The sequence below is a fragment of the Centroberyx affinis genome, unplaced genomic scaffold, assembly GCF_046629955.1.
Source record: "Centroberyx affinis isolate AG114_WGS23_722 - 3 ecotype Tasmania unplaced genomic scaffold, CSIRO-AGI_Caff_v1 ptg000256l_1, whole genome shotgun sequence".
Classification (NCBI taxonomy): domain Eukaryota; kingdom Metazoa; phylum Chordata; class Actinopteri; order Beryciformes; family Berycidae; genus Centroberyx; species Centroberyx affinis.
The window spans coordinates 93,085-110,261 of record NW_027278938.1 but is presented as its reverse complement, the minus strand read 5'-3'; the positions used below and the strand labels follow the sequence as shown (position 1 = coordinate 110,261).

At 42.0% G+C, this 17,177-nt stretch overlaps 1 protein-coding gene across 2 annotated transcripts; it reads left to right on the top strand.

The window, feature by feature from the left end:
* The first annotated feature begins 4,613 nt into the window (after positions 1-4,613).
* Positions 4,614-17,157, top strand: coro1a (coronin, actin binding protein, 1A). Of its 2 annotated transcripts, XM_071545758.1 has the most exons (11): positions 4,614-4,756; positions 6,197-6,400; positions 7,729-7,851; positions 7,995-8,124; positions 8,877-9,058; positions 9,925-10,044; positions 10,515-10,619; positions 10,724-10,869; positions 15,732-15,789; positions 15,887-16,102; positions 16,791-17,157. In XM_071545758.1, the coding sequence occupies exons 2-11, from the start codon at positions 6,203-6,205 to the stop codon at positions 16,881-16,883; spliced, it is 1,371 nt and encodes a 456-aa protein (XP_071401859.1). In that variant the 5' UTR covers positions 4,614-4,756; positions 6,197-6,202; the 3' UTR covers positions 16,884-17,157. The 2 variants fall into 2 exon arrangements, with proteins under 2 accessions (XP_071401859.1, XP_071401867.1); XM_071545766.1 differs by lacking the exon at positions 9,925-10,044.
* Positions 17,158-17,177: the final 20 nt, after the last annotated feature.

Here is a 17,177-nt window from a genome sequence, read left to right as displayed (position 1 = left end):
ACGTTGACAGGCACTTAACAAGTGATTACATGCTCCTAAGGTTGCATTTTATGTTTTACACTGAATAGCTGGCATGTGTCCATTACATCTTGCTGTGCACATGGCAGCAGGATGGACTGAAAGAAATAATGGATGCCATTTAACAGTTGCCAACTTTTACATTTTTCAACAATTTCCAACAATTGAAATATTTTTACACTAGAACCTTGTTTAGACAAACCCCAGACAAGAAACGTCCCGCTTATTGGCACAATGTGCAGAAAATACAGCAATGAAAAAATATATTCCATTCAGTAGGATATATCATAACATTTTAAATTGTATGTGCATGCACATTCCCAATTTTCTGTACATCGTTTTCAATACTAGAAAGCTGTTTCAAACACAATCCCTCAAAAACAATTGCAGCCTCTTATTGCAATATTGATATTTAAGTGTCAACTTTTTTTATCGATTGCCGACCCCTATGGAAGAAACAAAATGAAATGCAACAAGAGGCTGCAATTGTTTTTGTGGGATTGTGTTTCACGGCGTCCTAAACAGCTTACTTTGTTGCTGTGCAGAATTCCTGGCTGACGAATCAAGTTGAATGTCAGAGAAAATCTTTTAATTCTAAGCATTAGCATCTCATTTTCTCCCCACAAACACATTTTTGAGCATTTATGTTGGTGAAAAAGTATTTTCGTTGTGAAGAAGTCATTTTTTATCGATGACCTGCTTTCCCGGAGGCTTGAAATGAACAAGGTTCTACTGTATTTGGATGTTTACTCTTACACTAACCCTATCGGATGGCAGTTCGTCAGTGAGGGCCAACCTCCAGGATGGAGGGTTTGTTACCCCAGGAACGGCCGTGGCCACATTTAACTTTCTCATTTGAATGCACTGCTTTCTGCTCTGCAGCTGGACGCCTGTTCTGAAAGTCCAGCTCGACTTGCACTTTTCTAACCTGAATAGAGGGAGCTTGCACACTACATGGCTGATTTAAAGTGGAGGAGTATTTTGTTAAGCTGGTCTAACCAGGCAGGAATGAACCCCTAGCCCTCCCCAGAGCAACTGTGTGTGTTAGCGGTTTCTCAACTCTAACGCTCATGATTGTGTTGCCACTATATTCTGCACTGGTATTTCAGTTACTACTCTGAGTAATAGTAATGTTTACTTTCTGGGTTACTTTGTTACTTGATTTTGCTCAAGTCTGGTGGTTGAGACCATGATTTATTTTCTGGAGGTAGATTATTTGATGATGGACCTAAAAGAGCACTCTTTCTTTTTTTTTTTTTTGTTTCTTAGCGACATTGCACTTGTTGTTTCCCACACCAACAGTCACAACCACCCACCCACAGCTCCCCCTCCCTACTTCATCTTGCCAAATTAGCGACATCGAGTAAGGTGTAGCACATCCTCCGCTTCCTGTGTGAACACTGACTCACAGGTGAGGGAGGATTTCCCACAGTCAGCTCCCCCTGCCTGCCAAAAGAGCCAGACATGTCTGCTCGTCCCCTGCCACTGAGGCAATTATTACCTTGTATAACCATGGCCCGATGTAGAAGCCGAAACTAATGTATTGCTGGCCATTGAATGAAACCGAATAGTGCATGATAGTAGCTGTGAATCAGAAACTGATGTCTCACAGGCGGATTTCAGCCTAGTGTTAGTGAAGCGCTTGTGCATTGTAACCATCCACACGTCATGTCACTCACTCCAGGAAGTTTTTACACGCTATTGGGGGTGGGGGGGGGGGTGGGGTGGGGGGGGGGTAGACACCATTATATGAACACGATGGCCCGGAACAGAGGCAATACATCTCTATCAAATAAACTGCACTGTTTATTGTTTTCAAAAGGGCTTTGGATCAAAGTGAATTACGATAATGAAACTTATTTCAAGTCCATATAAATAATGTAAATACATGTATGTAGGTTATATATACATACAGTGCAAACAATATACTCTGATAAATTTTTTGATACATACACGGTATGTAAAAGGAAAGAAAAATAAGAAGACATGGGATTAATATTATGAATAATATGCCACACATCAGTCGCTGCTCTCTCTCTCAGAGCCACGGCGAAAACATGAGAGGGAAGCAGGCCGAGGCTCGGTACTGTGCTTTTGATTAATATCAAAGACATGAGTTTGCTTAGCTATTTCCATATGTATGTGAACAACACAGAAAAAAAAACAACAGCTGAAATTGGTTTCAGTGCTATTGTAGAGCTGTTAGACCTTGTTATTTTGAGACCCTTATCAAGAATGCTTTTGATCATTTAAATGTAACCTTTTTTTGGTTTTTTTTTATCTGTGGGAAAGACATTTGTGACCATCGTGGGGAATATTGCGGGCATGTTAATACCTCTTGACTACCACTGGTCTATCTATGCATTATCAGAGGAAAAAATACACTGAAGTGGATTTTTGTTTGTTAAACAGGTGTCTCTGATGCCCTCGGCTCTCTGATCCACTCTTAACGGAGGGCTTCACTCCAACATCCTGGGTCTCCCACTTCTCAGGGTGCCATAACAGTAGCTGTAACATCCAAGGCCTAGTCTCTGCTGTCTGAAACATGGCTGTCAGGCTCTGCCCTCTCCGCCTGGCCTGCTTAGAAAGGACTGCTGGGTTTAAACTGGGGAGGGGGGAGGGGGTCAACAGGGTGTACAACTGGGAACGGGATAACAGCCCGGACTTGAAAGGGAGAGGTAAAGCGGAGAGGGAGAGGGAGGATTTCCCCCTGAAAACCATTTTTCAGAAGTGGAACTAGGCCAGCAAATTGGTCTTTGTCCTTTGTCTGTATGTTCAACGATTATAACAATGACATGATGTATGGCAAACGTTACTAACAAAACAGATTTTTTTTTCTTCTTTTTTTAAATTGACGCAGGTGCCGGATAGCCTGTTGATGACTTATTTATAATGGATTAACCGTCAGAACTATTGTTATATGATGATTATTATTATGATTACTGTTACTCTGTGGAAAATTGATACTAATAATGACACTTGTCTAAACGTGTGTACAGATGGCGAGACGAGCCCTTTCCTTTAGGATGGAGGGAGCTTTCTGGAGGGTCTGTCTGTTCCCGTCCACTCTGTCATGGCATTTTAAATTATAAGCGAGTGAGTGTGCCTCCATCTAGTGGATGTTCTTGTGCACTGTTGCAGGCGTACTGTAGCCATACTGCAGGTATATGGAACTAATTGACACTGATCGATACTGTCATCAGTGGTATGCAGTCAAGGAGTGACAAAACCCCTTCTGTCGTCCAGGGTTGCACAAGCCAGGTATTTATTTATGTGTGCGGACCATGTGTGTACGCGGGCGTGTATGAACTGTCTCATACAGCAAGCATGAAATCTGTTTGTAGCTATTGAATTTAATCCATATTTTTCTCCTCATGCGCTAACAGGGTGCCGACCGCATCCCTCGTGTGCCTCATTGTCCGGTCTGTGTCCTCGCAAATAGTGTGCACGACACGCAGACATGCAGTTTCTTCCTGTGTCTGTCAGTCCACACGTCTGTCCAACATTAGTGTCCTGTGTAACAGACAGGCTCTCGCACTCCTCAGTCTCCAGCAACGATTGTGCAATAAACTGAAGTCTATATTTTTAAACCTGCCTATAGGCCTTCTCTTTTGTCCTGTGTTTTTTTTTTTACATTTTAGTGAGAGGTGGTGGTGTGTGTGTGTGTGTGTGTGTGTGTGTGTATGTTTGTATGTTTGTCTGTGTATGTGTGTGTGTTCTTGTACTTCCTTATGAGGTCCAAATGTCCTCACAGAGGGAGAAAAATGAGGAAAATCTTCCAAAGTGAGGACATTTTGCCCAACCTCACTTCAACATGGGGTTAAATTAGGGTTGGAGTTTGGGGTTTAGGGTTGAGGTCAGAGTTAGGATTAGGTTTAATGTAGGTAAGGGTTAAAGTTAGTTAGATCATGGGGTTAAGGAAGATTATGGGGTTAAGGAATGAATGCAGTCAATGGAAGGTCCTCACAAGCACAGTAATACAAACCTGTGTGTGTGTAAGAGAGTATGTGCTCAGGTCAGGAGCAGTCAAATAAATGGTGTTGAATAATTGTATTGTATTTCCTCAGTAGTTCCCCACTATATCTTTTTGTTTGCTGTAAGTTAACTATTCTGGTCAAATCAATGTACAAACAGAAGTAGAGCTGATCCTGAAGCTTTTGGCCCTCAGCAGCTTGACTGTGTCATCACGGTGCAGTGAAAGCAGCACAGCATCATACATTCGCCATATAAAGCCTTTACTTCTCAAGTTTCTGGGAAACAGCCCTCCCATCGTCTTTTAGAAGTGTGTTTTCATCAATTCATCTTTGTGGCCACGACACACCATGACCCAGTAAAGCTTCTGATCGCGGTTCCTCCTAGAAGTGAAGGGATTTTGACTGTGATATCTCTCCTCATGTGTTGCCACTTTGAACCAAGGGGCCTGACTGTGCCACATATGACGGCGCCGATGACCGCCGTCTGCATTTCCCCCTGATATTTTTATCCTTCAGAAAGAGAGATTTCACAAAACTTGCAGCAGTTCCCCATCAGGTTGCCATCTGCAGTTTTTCAACCCCAATACATGAAAGTCAAAGGAGACACCTCCCACTTCCACCTCCATCCGAAAGTCTCACTTCCTCCATGTCGTACAGAGATGTACTTCAACCTAGCACCGTCTCTTGAGTCCTCATTCTGCTGGCAGGGTGTTTGGTGCACTGCTGAAACTCCTTGAGCCGAACCATCCCCACACACTTCCCAGGTAGGCCTTCTGCATCACTCTCCAGCCTGTCATGCATCTGCACCTACAGTCCATTTGAGATATAGTCACTGAAGGTATCATTTCATAGTAGAAGGATGTCAAGGATTCAAATTTTGCATCAATTTGTGGATAGGGTTGAGTTTATCCCTCTGTTTCATGTTTGTGAAACATAGTGTGTGCTTTTTTGTAGCGGTCATGTTTTCCATCACAAGAGAGACAGACAGAGAGAGGGAGAGAGAGAGATTATTGACATGCATTTAGGCTCCTGATAAAATTAAGGCTCACTCTATGAAGGATTATTAAATTAGGTGCGGGACGGCCCAGGCGGTCTTGTGATGCACATGCAAAAAAAGAGTTCTACGTTTCTGAGTCTGAGCTTAGGCGCGGCTGTGCGTTTGAGGAAGTAAAAATCTGCAAATGGAGGTAAACAAACCATATTCAGCCTTTTTGATTGGTGAAATTGTGCAAAATCAGTGCAAGGTTGGTTCATTTTGGGAGGTTTGCATTTAATAGTCAATATTGAATGAAATGCCAATTGATTTGAGGCTTAAGGCTAAGACAGGCATTTTTCTTTAGTCACTGGTTTGATTCCAGCTTTACTAAATGCTGCATCATATATATTTTAGGACTGCTGAGTGAATTATTTGCATGCATGTGTATCCATATGCAAAGAGACACGATACACCAGTACGTGGGAACAATACTGGTGTGTGTGTGTGTGAATGACAGAAAAGAGAGAGAAATGGCTCTGTGGTTTTGTTGCTTGTGCTAGAGGATGTGGTGTAACTGTTGCTTCACACACCTTTGTTCTGAACACAGTGTCACAGCATGATGCAGTGCAACTCTGTGACCCTGTATCGCTGATAAATTACACTCTGTACTGTTTTCTTCATATTTTAGCTGGATGCATGCATGAGTATTTAACATACAGAATCCCAAATGTTAAGACAGAGAGCAGGGTGGAGAGCGACGCGCTCAGACAGACTAGAGGAAGTAGTTGTGAAAGCCTTTGCTTCCTCTTTTCTTAGCTTTCCTGTATTGTCTCTTTCCTGCAGCTTTGCGTCTGTCAGTTTATTTCCACATGATAAATCAGTCTCTCAGCATAAGCAGAAGGGTGTCAGTGAAACTCCTATAGACAAAACAGTTTCATCATCATCATCATCATCAACCATTTGTATGTACATTGACTGCATGTACACTCATATACTATTCATTCAAATGATGGCAGTTTGTGTGCATTTGTACCCACACCTCAGAGAGCATCACATCTCTTCTTTTCAACTCAATCACTTGTTCACTTGCTCCCTCACTATAAGAGACTTAAAGGTTTAGTTGGGTTCTTCTACAGGTGTGTCACAGCTGCAACGACCTATCAACAGCCTTTCTTTTTTGAGTTACTTCTGATATTAACCCCTGCTTCTCTCCCCCCCCGACAACCAGTTCACAATGTCTCGGAGGGTCGTGCGGTCCAGTAAGTTCCGACACGTCTTCGGCCAGGGGGTGAAAGCCGACCAGTGCTACGATGACATCCGCATCTCCCAGATGACATGGGACAGCAACTTCTGCTCAGTTAACCCCAAGTTCGTGGCCATGATTGTGGACGCCAGCGGTGGAGGGGCCTTCATCGTGTTGCCTCTGAGCAAGGTGGGTGTGAACAAAACGAAACACTCAAAACCACCTATTTGCGCTCTGATGTTTGAGCTACTTCCGTCTACCTCTGACAATACCATTTTTGGATATGTTGGTTATGACATTTCAGATGTGAGTTGACGTGACGCGTTTTTTTAACACCACGTTTACGCTTCAGAATTTGAATATTGCCAAGCGGCATCACACATGTAGCTGAATAAGGAAGTTTCATGCCGCCTTTGACTCTCTCCGCACGTCACTCACCCTGCTGTTGAGAGATTTTCACCATATTAGGAGAGCTTCAGTGGCAAATCAGTCAGGACAGGATGTGGCCTCAACACAGTTGTTTTGCAGTCACTTGTGTGGAGTAAGTTAGGTGGCTTAACTCCTTTATTACATTCTATCTGCCTGTAAAACCAGAAAAATTGCAAACCCTGTGGTCTGCTTGACTCGTCTTAAGTTATAACATCTGAATTTCTTACGAGAATTCACATTCAAAGAAGCTTCCCCTGAGATCACCTGCATGTTTCCTCAGGCCCGTGAATTTAATATACAGCATTATTCATGGCTTTCTCTCTCATGTAATGTGGAACTCTTGAGGGAATAAAAAGGGCTGAGGGACCATAGAGCCTAAAACTGCAGGAAAATGTGCTGTGGGATGAACTGCCCTGGGATGAGTGGTGCTGCTGTCAAGCTTGTCTCGCTGTATTTTTAATGACTCGGTCAATTTTTGCCAATGTTCCTCAGTCAGCTCAAGAATCTCGGTGGAGCCTCTTGTGATGATATGCTGGAAAAAATGCTCTTGTGGTTGTTTAGTTGTTTCTCAGCATCAGCTCAACCTGATCAAACAGATGCAACATCATAAGAACGATTGTCAAAACTAAACTGAATCCACATAAGTGTGAAATAATGAACTCTGGATGCCCTGGTCCAGGCAGAAGTGGGCCAGTGTGAGGCGGGGTGGGAGAGGGAGGGCGGCCCAGACTGAGCCACGGAGGACCAGGAGGATCATGGGAGTTCATCTTCCTGATTGTACAGTGGATTCCTCTCCTCTCTAACCCAGTTAACAGGCATTAGGGGTAATTGGAGGCATAGCTGTGCAATTTGTATCAGCTGACGATCAAGTTTCCTCCTCCCACCTGCACTAAACTTTCCTGTCTCCTACTCTGCTCGATTGGAAAAATCACAGTTGTGCTTCACCTTTGAAATCCTTTGTTTTAGCCAGCCAGCTATCACATTTACCCCCTCTTGACCTTTTAAGCTGCCATGTTGTTTCTGTGTGTTGTCTGGATGAGTTTTGATTTCTGACAGCTCTTCTTCTGTCTGTCTCTCTCTGTCTGCAGACAGGACGTATTGACATGTCCTACCCCACTGTGTGCGGCCACACGGGTCCCGTTCTGGACATCGAGTTTTGTCCTCACAACGACAACATCATCGCCAGCGGTTCTGAGGACTGTAGTGTGATGGTACGGCATTTTAATACTCCAACAGCAACTACTGTTTTCAATATGACCGAATCTTTCAATATGATCATTTTGGTCCTCACTAAAGAGTGTATATAATAGGTTCTTAGTTCTGTAATGTGATGTGTAAATTCGATGTGTGGTAGATTTGGGAGATCCCGGACGGCGGCCTGACTTCGCCCCTGACAGACCCTGTTGTGAAGCTGGACGGCCACTCTAAACGTGTCGGCATCCTGAGCTGGCACCCCACCGCCCATAACGTGCTGATGAGTGCAGGTATTACACTCCGCCCTGAATGAGCCCCCTTAAAACACCGACCCGATCTGAGCTGCAGTTACAGGATTAGGTGGAACTGTCCTCTTGTGCTAGTTTTAGTGTTAGACTCTGACATCCAAACCCAGTTAGAGGAACAAGGCTGACGACATTACCCAGCACTTCCTCAACTATCTTTTGGTCTCAGCATTAACAGGCTAATATTACAGCTGACCTTGCTGGCTTGAAACAGCCCGGTCAGCAGTTCAGAAACCAAATTGTATCAGCAAACTTACAATTATAGAGCTGAGAACGGCGTACTCACCGTTCTAAACCAGTGTTTAGAACAGCAAATGTTAAAGCTTTCATGAACTGGGTGTAGGTTTATTTATTTATTTATTTATTTATTTTGTAGTTTATTTGATAGGGACAGTGCAGTTAACATAATTACACTTCACAATTGAAATATAAAAGAGTTTGTAGCTACTACTAATTTCCAACCCTAGTCCCTAATTGGGTTAGGGTTACGGTCTAAAATGTCTTGTATAGGCTAATAAAAAGTACATAAATTTGAAAAATAGCCTACATTATACATCATCACAATGAATCACTGTATCAGTCGGCAATACAGCTTAACAAACCAGACATTTATATAAATATGTATGAAAATGTTTAACTTGATTGTTGCTTAAACTGGAGGGCGTTTGTCTGATGATGATCACCGACTGGACGTCCCGTGGTTGACCTGTCTTTGCCTCACTGCTGCGCCCCTGCAGGCTGTGATAACGTGGTGATCCTGTGGAACGTGGCGCGCGGCGAGGCGGTGGTGCGGCTCGACACCGTTCACACCGATCTCATCTACAGCGCCTGCTGGAACAGGGACGGCTCCCAGATCCTCACCTCCTGCAAGGACAAGACCCTGCGGGTGCTGGACCCACGCAAGGGCACCGTCATTATTGTGGGTCCCCAGCTCACCCTCCTCTGCACCCTCACTGCTGTTTAGAGGACAAGGCTTAGCTGATTGGTTTTCTCCATAATGCATAATAATCTTTATTAAAAAAAAAATAGTGCAAAAATGTGACTTTGAACTCACATATCATAATGATATCACAGTTTTAGTGTCTACAACAAAAGAGAAGATAAGATAAAACAAAGAAGCAAAGTTTGGTTAAAATAACGAATCACAGTGTCGCCTGTAAAGCTGATCTTTATTGTTAATCGAACATTTTTTTTTATATTTGGAATTGTAATAGTTAATTTCAGTAGCAATTTGAGGACCTTTAATTTCAGTGCAAAACAAGCAAGAATTTAGTATTTGGAATGAGCAATTCTTGACGTGTGAATACAAAATTTGCCCAAAAGACACATAACCTTGATTTTATTATCAATGAGCAAAGAGCCAAATAGAAACATGACCATCTCTTCATTTTTGTTTATTTTTTATATTATTATTTTTATTATTTTAAATATTTAATATGTAAAATTTAATATATATGATAACCTTAGAATATTATTACTTATTAACTTGAATAAGCAATGCTATGTCCTCTGAGAAAGCAGCTGTTGTAAGAACACTTAAATGAAGAATAGATCGATGTGAAATAGAGTCAATTTCAAGACGACTTAACTTAATATGATGAAGTGCAGACAGAGGTAATACAAATATTGAGCGCTTAGCTCTGAGTTTGATTTTTCTATCACTAACGCCCCACCTCTCTGTCCTTCTACTCTGCCCCCTACACACACACACACACACACACACACACACACACACACACACACACACACACACACACACACACACACACACACACACCTCTGCAGGAGAAGGAGAAGCCCCATGAGGGCTCCAGGCCCGTCAGAGCGGTGTTCGTATCCGATGGGAAGATCCTCAGCACCGGCTTCAGTCGCATGAGTGAGAGGCAGGTGGCGCTATGGGACCCAGTGAGTGGCAAAAGTCCTAGATACTCAAGTTGTTTTTACGAGTTCTTGGTTTGTCTCTTACAGTCGCTGCTGTCAGACTGAAAACCTTTTAACTACAATGCTGGAGGTTTTTTTTCCCTATTGTGCTTTGTGAGTTTCTCGACCCTTGGGCCCATAAACCAATGAAATTATCACTATCATTATTATTATTATTATTTATAATATATTTTATAATATATTCAAAATGCAAGTTATTAAAGGGAGTCATTTATTTACAGCAGCATGTTTCAGACTGCCAGCTTACAGCACTAAGCATAGTGTTGCTCTGTGTTCTTCCACATGAAGCTAAATTCACTAAATCCTCCGCTTACCTGCAGTCTGGTTCTGCAGTTCTTTTTCTACAGTATATTTCCTTTTTTTCATCTGACAACATGTAAACATATAGAAGTCAGCCTGGCCTACAGTATGTGAATCCCTGTGTTTTTCAACAGAACAACTTTGGAGAGCCGCTGACCCTGCAGGAGCTGGATACCAGTAGCGGCGTCCTGCTGCCGTTTTTTGACCCAGACACCGGCATCGTCTACCTCTGTGGCAAGGTTAGAGGTTTCTTTCTCTCTCTCTCCACACGCACACGCACACACACGCACACACACACACGCAAACACATGCAGTTGACTTATTTGTCACTTTCTTGTCACAGGGGGATAGCAGTATCCGTTACTTTGAGGTGACAGATGAAGCTCCTTACGTCCACTACCTCTCCATGTACAGCAGCAAGGACAGCCAGAAGGGGATGGGCTACATGCCCAAGAGGGGGCTGGAAGTCAACAAATGTGAAATCGCCAGGTAAAGCACCTACATATTTATAAAAACAAGTGAAAAATATAACCGCAAGTGGCGATTGAGGGGTCCAAGCACAATTTGATACGACAGACAGATAGACAAAACATTACAGAAGGTAGAAAGACACACACAAAAAATATCATGTTGTGAAGTTCGGACATGCAGTCTAACACCGGCTTTTGTGTTGGCCCGTGACTTCTGTCAAGTTATCTTTTCATATGGTCATTTGTCCAAAGATTAGAAACTTAAGACATTATGCTTAGTTATCACAAGCTTAGCGGTGTGAGGCGATAGCGTTACCCACGGGATTTGAACCTGCGAGCTTTTGCATTGCAGACCTATGCATTAACCATTAGGCTACTGAATCCACAGGATGGCTGTCGAAGGAACACCAAAAAGAGTATTTTGATCTGCTATTTGCAGTAGTAGCTCATAGCTATAGTTGTAGTAGTAACAGTAGAAACAGCAAAGGACTGAAAGCCAGTGCAAGTCTAAACCAGCTAGAGTGTAGTAGAGAGACTGCTGACACTGTAGTAGCTGCAGTAGTAGTAGTAGTAGTACTACAGTACTAGAAATTTCACTGTTTGAAGTAGTTAAAATGTGTAACTGAACAGTAGTAGGAACGCTACTACTAGACAATACCACTACTACTAGTATTAGTAGTAGTAGTAGCAGTAGTAGCAGTATTAGAAGTAGTAGTAGTATTAGTAGCACTATCACTGGCACTAGGTTACAGAGAGCCAAATAGAGAGATAGAGTTGTGTGTGTATCTTACACAGTGAAAATACACTGTGGGTGATCATATTGACTACAGAAAATAAAAACATTTGAAAACCTAAGACACTGTTTATCCAGTTAATGCCATGCACAAAATGCAGTCAGGCTGTAACACAAAAGTCGTTCAATACTTAAGTTAACATTGTCCAGGATTCAGCAACAACAGTGCTCCCACTGAGGCATAGCCTACTGTACATAAAAGTGATTATTTCTTTTACTTGAACTGCATCTACCCAAAGCTCCCTGTACTGGGATCCCATGGTGTAGTGGGGAAAAGTCGCAGTGAAAAGTTGAATTATTCTTATAGATGAAATGAGTGTTATACTGTTTTGAAAACAGGGGGAAGCTTTCAGAGCTTGAGCTTTCAGAATCTGTAACCCAACTGCATGTTGTCCAAACTATGTCTGATTACAAAGAGTTTTAATAATAATGTGGTAAAAATATAGACGTAGTTAATATAAGAGCCAGTTGCATTCAAAGGCACCGGGATACTTTTCTCATCACTCTACAACAACGATATCGAACAAAACTAGAGATTCCCAGCTTTCCAACGTGGCCAAACGCATCACAAAGACAACAAGCCTATGTGGGGAATTCATGGTCTTTGTCGCCATCTGCTGGCTGTATCGAAGCACTGACATGAAGAGCAACAACGTTTATTTTACTTGAGGAATCACAATTAAAATGTTAACATTTTAAGTTAAAATGGAAAAACATCAAAGGGATTAGGACTATACATCAGTCCATGATGAATATTCAAAAAGTGAGAATGATGGGATCATTGTCAGCTGTTGTCTGGACCAGCAAGCAAAGACACCAACCTCATCAGCATTACAGCTCATGTCTGCATCCACAGAATAATAGTCTTAATGCATCTATACTGATCTCTGTGTGAAGAAATTCAAAATCTTTTACAAATAAGACACATCTGCTAGCTAAATCTAGTTGTAACTAAACATTCGGCCATAAAAATATATTTTTTATCACATAGATAGTAGTAGTAGTTGCAGCAGCAGGAGTTGTAATGGAAGTAGAATCAGTCATTGCACATGTAATGGTAATTACACCTGTGTGCGTGCATGCCTTTTTAAAGGTTGTAGTATTATGGGTTGTAGTAAAAGCAGCAGTTGTAATAGCAGGAGTAGAAGTAATACAATTAGTAGTAGTAGTAGTATTTGGACTATCAGTATTAGAAACAGAAGTAGCACTAGTGGTAGTAGCAGTAGCAGCAGTAGTAGTAGGCCTAGTAGTACTAGTAGTAGTAGTAGAGTGTGTATGTTACACAGTGAAATACACTGTAGATGGTCATATTTGACTACAGCAAATGACTGGATCAATTTAGAAAAACTTTAGAATAATTAGGTGGCAGTGACTGTAAGAAATGACTGAATACAAGCCTTCAACGTTAACGGCACTATGTCAGTAGGGCTCCCGCTGTACAGGGAGAATCAACAGTCGTGAATAGGCCACCAGGTGGCGCTGTGCTGAAAGTGCCTTTGGGGCTCCCCCTAGCGCCATAAACATGGTACTACAGTACAGGCAGAATCAACAGTGTCGTGAATAGGCCACCAGGGGGAGCTCTGCCGGCAGTGTCTGTAGAGAAAGGAGAGAAGCTTTCTATCAGTAGTAGTATTGGGACTACTAGTATTAGAAACAGTAAAAGTAGCAATAGTTGTAGTAGTAGCAGCAGGAGTAGCAGTAGTAGTACCAGTAGTAGCAGTAGTTGTAATGGAAGTAGAATCAGTCATTTAATGGTAGTTACACCTGTGTGTGTGTGTGTGTGTGTGTGTGTGTGTGTGTGTGTGTGTGTGTGTGTGTCTGTCTGTCTGTCTGTCTGCCTGCCTTTTTAAAGGTTGTAGTATTATGGGTTGTAGTAAAAGCAGCAGTAGCAACAATTAGCAGTAGTAGTAGTATTTGGACTATCAGTATTAAAAAGCTTCAAGCTTGATGGTGTCAGAAGATAATGTTAACCACTAGATTTCAACCCACAATCTTCTGTATTGCAAACCTTTACACTGACCACTAGGCTACTGAGTCCACTGGGAAGCATTGTGCTCTCTGTTTCTCTCTGCCTCTCTCCCTGTCTCCCACCTGTCACCAGGTGTTTTTAATCCTTTAATCACACACTTTCTACTGAAGGAGAAAAAGGCAGTGGGATGTGGAAAACTCTGAAACAAATGTCCATAACTCAAAAACTACACACGCTATCACTTAGATATTTACATTGTCAGAGAGAGGAGTAGCAGAACAATTTGATATGTAACATGTATGTCTGCTGTTAAAATTGTGGAAATGACTACAGTTAAAAGGAAACAATCTGTTGAAAATCAACTCAAATACTATTCCCTAGTGTTGAACAAACCATCATAGCTCACAAAATACATATCCCATCACTTAGATATTTATATATTGGGAGAGAGAAGAAGTATGTCAACATTTTGATGTACATTATGTCCATGTAGTCTGAAAATTGGGGGAACTATTACAGATCAAATATTGTATTTGTAGAATGACAAATCGGCAGAAACAAGGCAAAATGACTGTAAAGGTCTAGTATTGAACAAACGTCCCTAACTCAAAAACTACAAATGCTATCACTTAGATATTGACATTGTGAGAGAGAGGAGAAATATATGAACAGTCTGATGTAAAATATATGTATGTGCTGTGAAAATGGTGGGAATAGTGGCAGTTTAAAAAAAAAACTTCACAACAGACCTGCTGAATGAGAGATGAGGGCTGTAAAAAGCAGTTTTAACCTAGTGTTAAACACACGTTTGTAACTCAAAAACTATAAATGCTATGACTTAGATATTGACATTGTGAGTGGCACAAGAAGTAGCAGAACAGCTTGATGTGTAAAATGTGTACCGTATTTCCTCTAATAGTGGCCGGTAGTCAATTAAAAGGGGGTCTCCGATAATGGCCGGGGCCGTGGTCGACACGAACAAATAAAGGCCGGCCCCAAATACAGGCCGGGGAAAAAAACAAAGGAAACAAGTGTGAATTCGCCATAGCTACGACCACGTACTGTGCGTCTATAGGCCGCCAAAGGGTGGGGAAATTTTTGTGGACCGACTGACCGACCGACCGACCGAGCGAGCTATAGAGCTGCTGGTCGCAGCTAAAAACAACGGTGGACACCGGTAAACTCCTGGCGGAAGTCTCTGGAGCGTGCCGTCATCAATTACCGTAATTATCATAATGCATTGCAGTAACAAAAAAACGGCTACCTAACGAACCCCAACAGAAGCAGATCAGAAAACAAGGAGGCTTCGTACTAAAATATGAGCAAATATACTCATCAAACAGAGGGAATTAGAAATAAAGGCCTGTCTCTAATATAAGCCTGCTTCCAATAAAGGCCTGGTAGCCTCTGCAGTTGAGGTAAATAAAGGCCCGGGCCAATATTAGAGGAAATACGGTATGTAGGGTAAAAAATGTGGGAGCTACCACAGTTTGAAAACTTGAATAATAATCCGAACAAAAACAATAGGGTTCCCAGCACTACGTGCTTGGACCCCTAACTAGCATAGTGCATTGAACATGCTTGTCAGCTGTGTGCATCTTGGCGAGTAATGTAATAATTGTGCGTGTTTTCTTTGATGACTGCCAGTTCGAAGGCAAAATCTCCCTACTTCTGCTCTTATTCTAGAACAGGAACATACTGTAAGTAGAAAAACCCAAGGAGTTTCTCTACCTAACACAACCCATAATTCCTTGCAAACATCAAGTGCCTGCATGGAACAGTGAGGAGTTCTCTTTATTTTTGTTGTACAATCATGCAAATAAAATGGCGAATGGCTTATTATGGGAAAACATTGTACAATCCATTGTTATCCATTTACACACACCATAAAAGTGATTCCTCTAGAGAAAGACATGTATATAAATCTTCAGAACAGCATTATGGGTGCTGTCTCACTGGCAGTATATCCTGCCAAAGTAATCAATTAGCACCATTTGCAGGCCAGTAGGTGTTACACCACAGGCAGAACAGAATTACTACCACATTCATTTTAGACATGCACAGTTTACTGTTGTCTTTGATTACCTAAAGTTTGAACAAAACATCTTTTTACTTCCAGGTTCTACAAACTCCACGAGAGGAAGTGTGAACCCGTTGTCATGACAGTGCCCCGCAAGGTAAATAATGTCATCTGAGCTTAAAATAAAAACAAGTTCATTCATGCATCTCATTGTCATTGTCTCACTCACTGTCTCATCTGATGTGTCTGTGCAGTCCGATCTGTTCCAGGAGGATCTGTACCCAGACACGATCGGTCCGGAGCCATCGGTCGAAGCGGACGACTGGTTTAACAACAAAGACGGCCAGCCGATCCTGATCTCTTTGAAAGACGGGTTTGTAGCAACCACCAAAGCCAAGGAGTTCAAAGTCCACAAAAGTCTCCTGAAGACCGCGAGTGCTTCCAGTGGGAACCAACCAGACAACAACGGGGTGAGAACATTCTTCACAACAACAACAACAACTTCTACTACTGCTACTGCTACTGCTACTACTACTACTACTACTTCTACTACTGCTACTACTACTGCTACTACTACTACTACTACTTCTAATACTGCTACTACTACTGCTACTACTGCTGCTACTACTACTACTACTACTGCTACTACTACTACTTCTACTACTGCTACTACTACTGCTACTTGTACTACTACTACTACTACTACTAGTAGTAGTAGTAGTAGTAGTAGTAGTAGTAGTAGTAGTAGTAGTACTACTACTACTACTACTAGTAGCACTACTACTACTACTTCTACTACTGCTACTACTACTGTCACTTGTACTACTACTGCTACTACTACTAGTACTACGACTTCTACTACTGCTACTGCTACTACTACTACTACTGCTGCTACTACTACTATTTCTGCTACAGCTACTACTGCTACTACTATACTACTACTACTACTACTACTACTACTACTATTGCTGCTGCTACTACTATAGTGCTACTATTACTACTGCTACTACTACTACTTCTGCTGCTACTACTATACTGCTACTGCTACTACAGCACTATACATGTTGTTATGTTTCTTTGACTCACTCTGCTTCTCTCTCTCTCTCTCTCTCTCTCTCTCTCTCTCTCTCTCTCTCTCTCTCTCCCCCTCTCTCTCAGGAGGTTCAGTCCTTGAGGAAGGAGGTGAAGCAGCTGAAAGAAGCGCTAGAGGAGCTGACCAAGCGTGTGAGCGAGCTGGAGACCAAGCATTAGACTGGAGACACATGAATGAGATGAAGAAGTCAAGAAAGAAACAGAGTTGTAGAGGAACAGAGGGAGAGGGGAGTTGTGCAGCTTTGAGTTGTAGATTGTGAATGAGACAAAGGGAGAGATTAGGACAAGAGGTTTTATGAAACTTCAGGTGCCAAATATGTTTTTTGCTTGAAGCTTGAATTTGTTTATTTGGTATGTCTGATCAATTGCAAAAAACATGTTTTAATATATGCTTTTAGTTTGAAATAAAGTCTTAATTGTTTTCAAAATGCTGTATACTCTTTTGACAGTTTT

What these genes read in the sequence shown, in the direction of transcription:
- coro1a (XM_071545758.1), top strand. Translation starts at nt 6,203, where the DNA reads ATGTCTCGGAGGGTCGTGCGGTCCAGTAAGTTCCGACACGTCTTCGGC. An exon ending in AGGTGGCGCTATGGGACCCA is followed by an intron (nt 10,045 to 10,514) that starts GTGAGTGGCAAA and finishes GTTTTTCAACAG; the next exon opens with AACAACTTTGGAGAGCCGCT. An exon ending in TCATGACAGTGCCCCGCAAG is followed by an intron (nt 15,790 to 15,886) that starts GTAAATAATGTC and finishes GTGTCTGTGCAG; the next exon opens with TCCGATCTGTTCCAGGAGGA.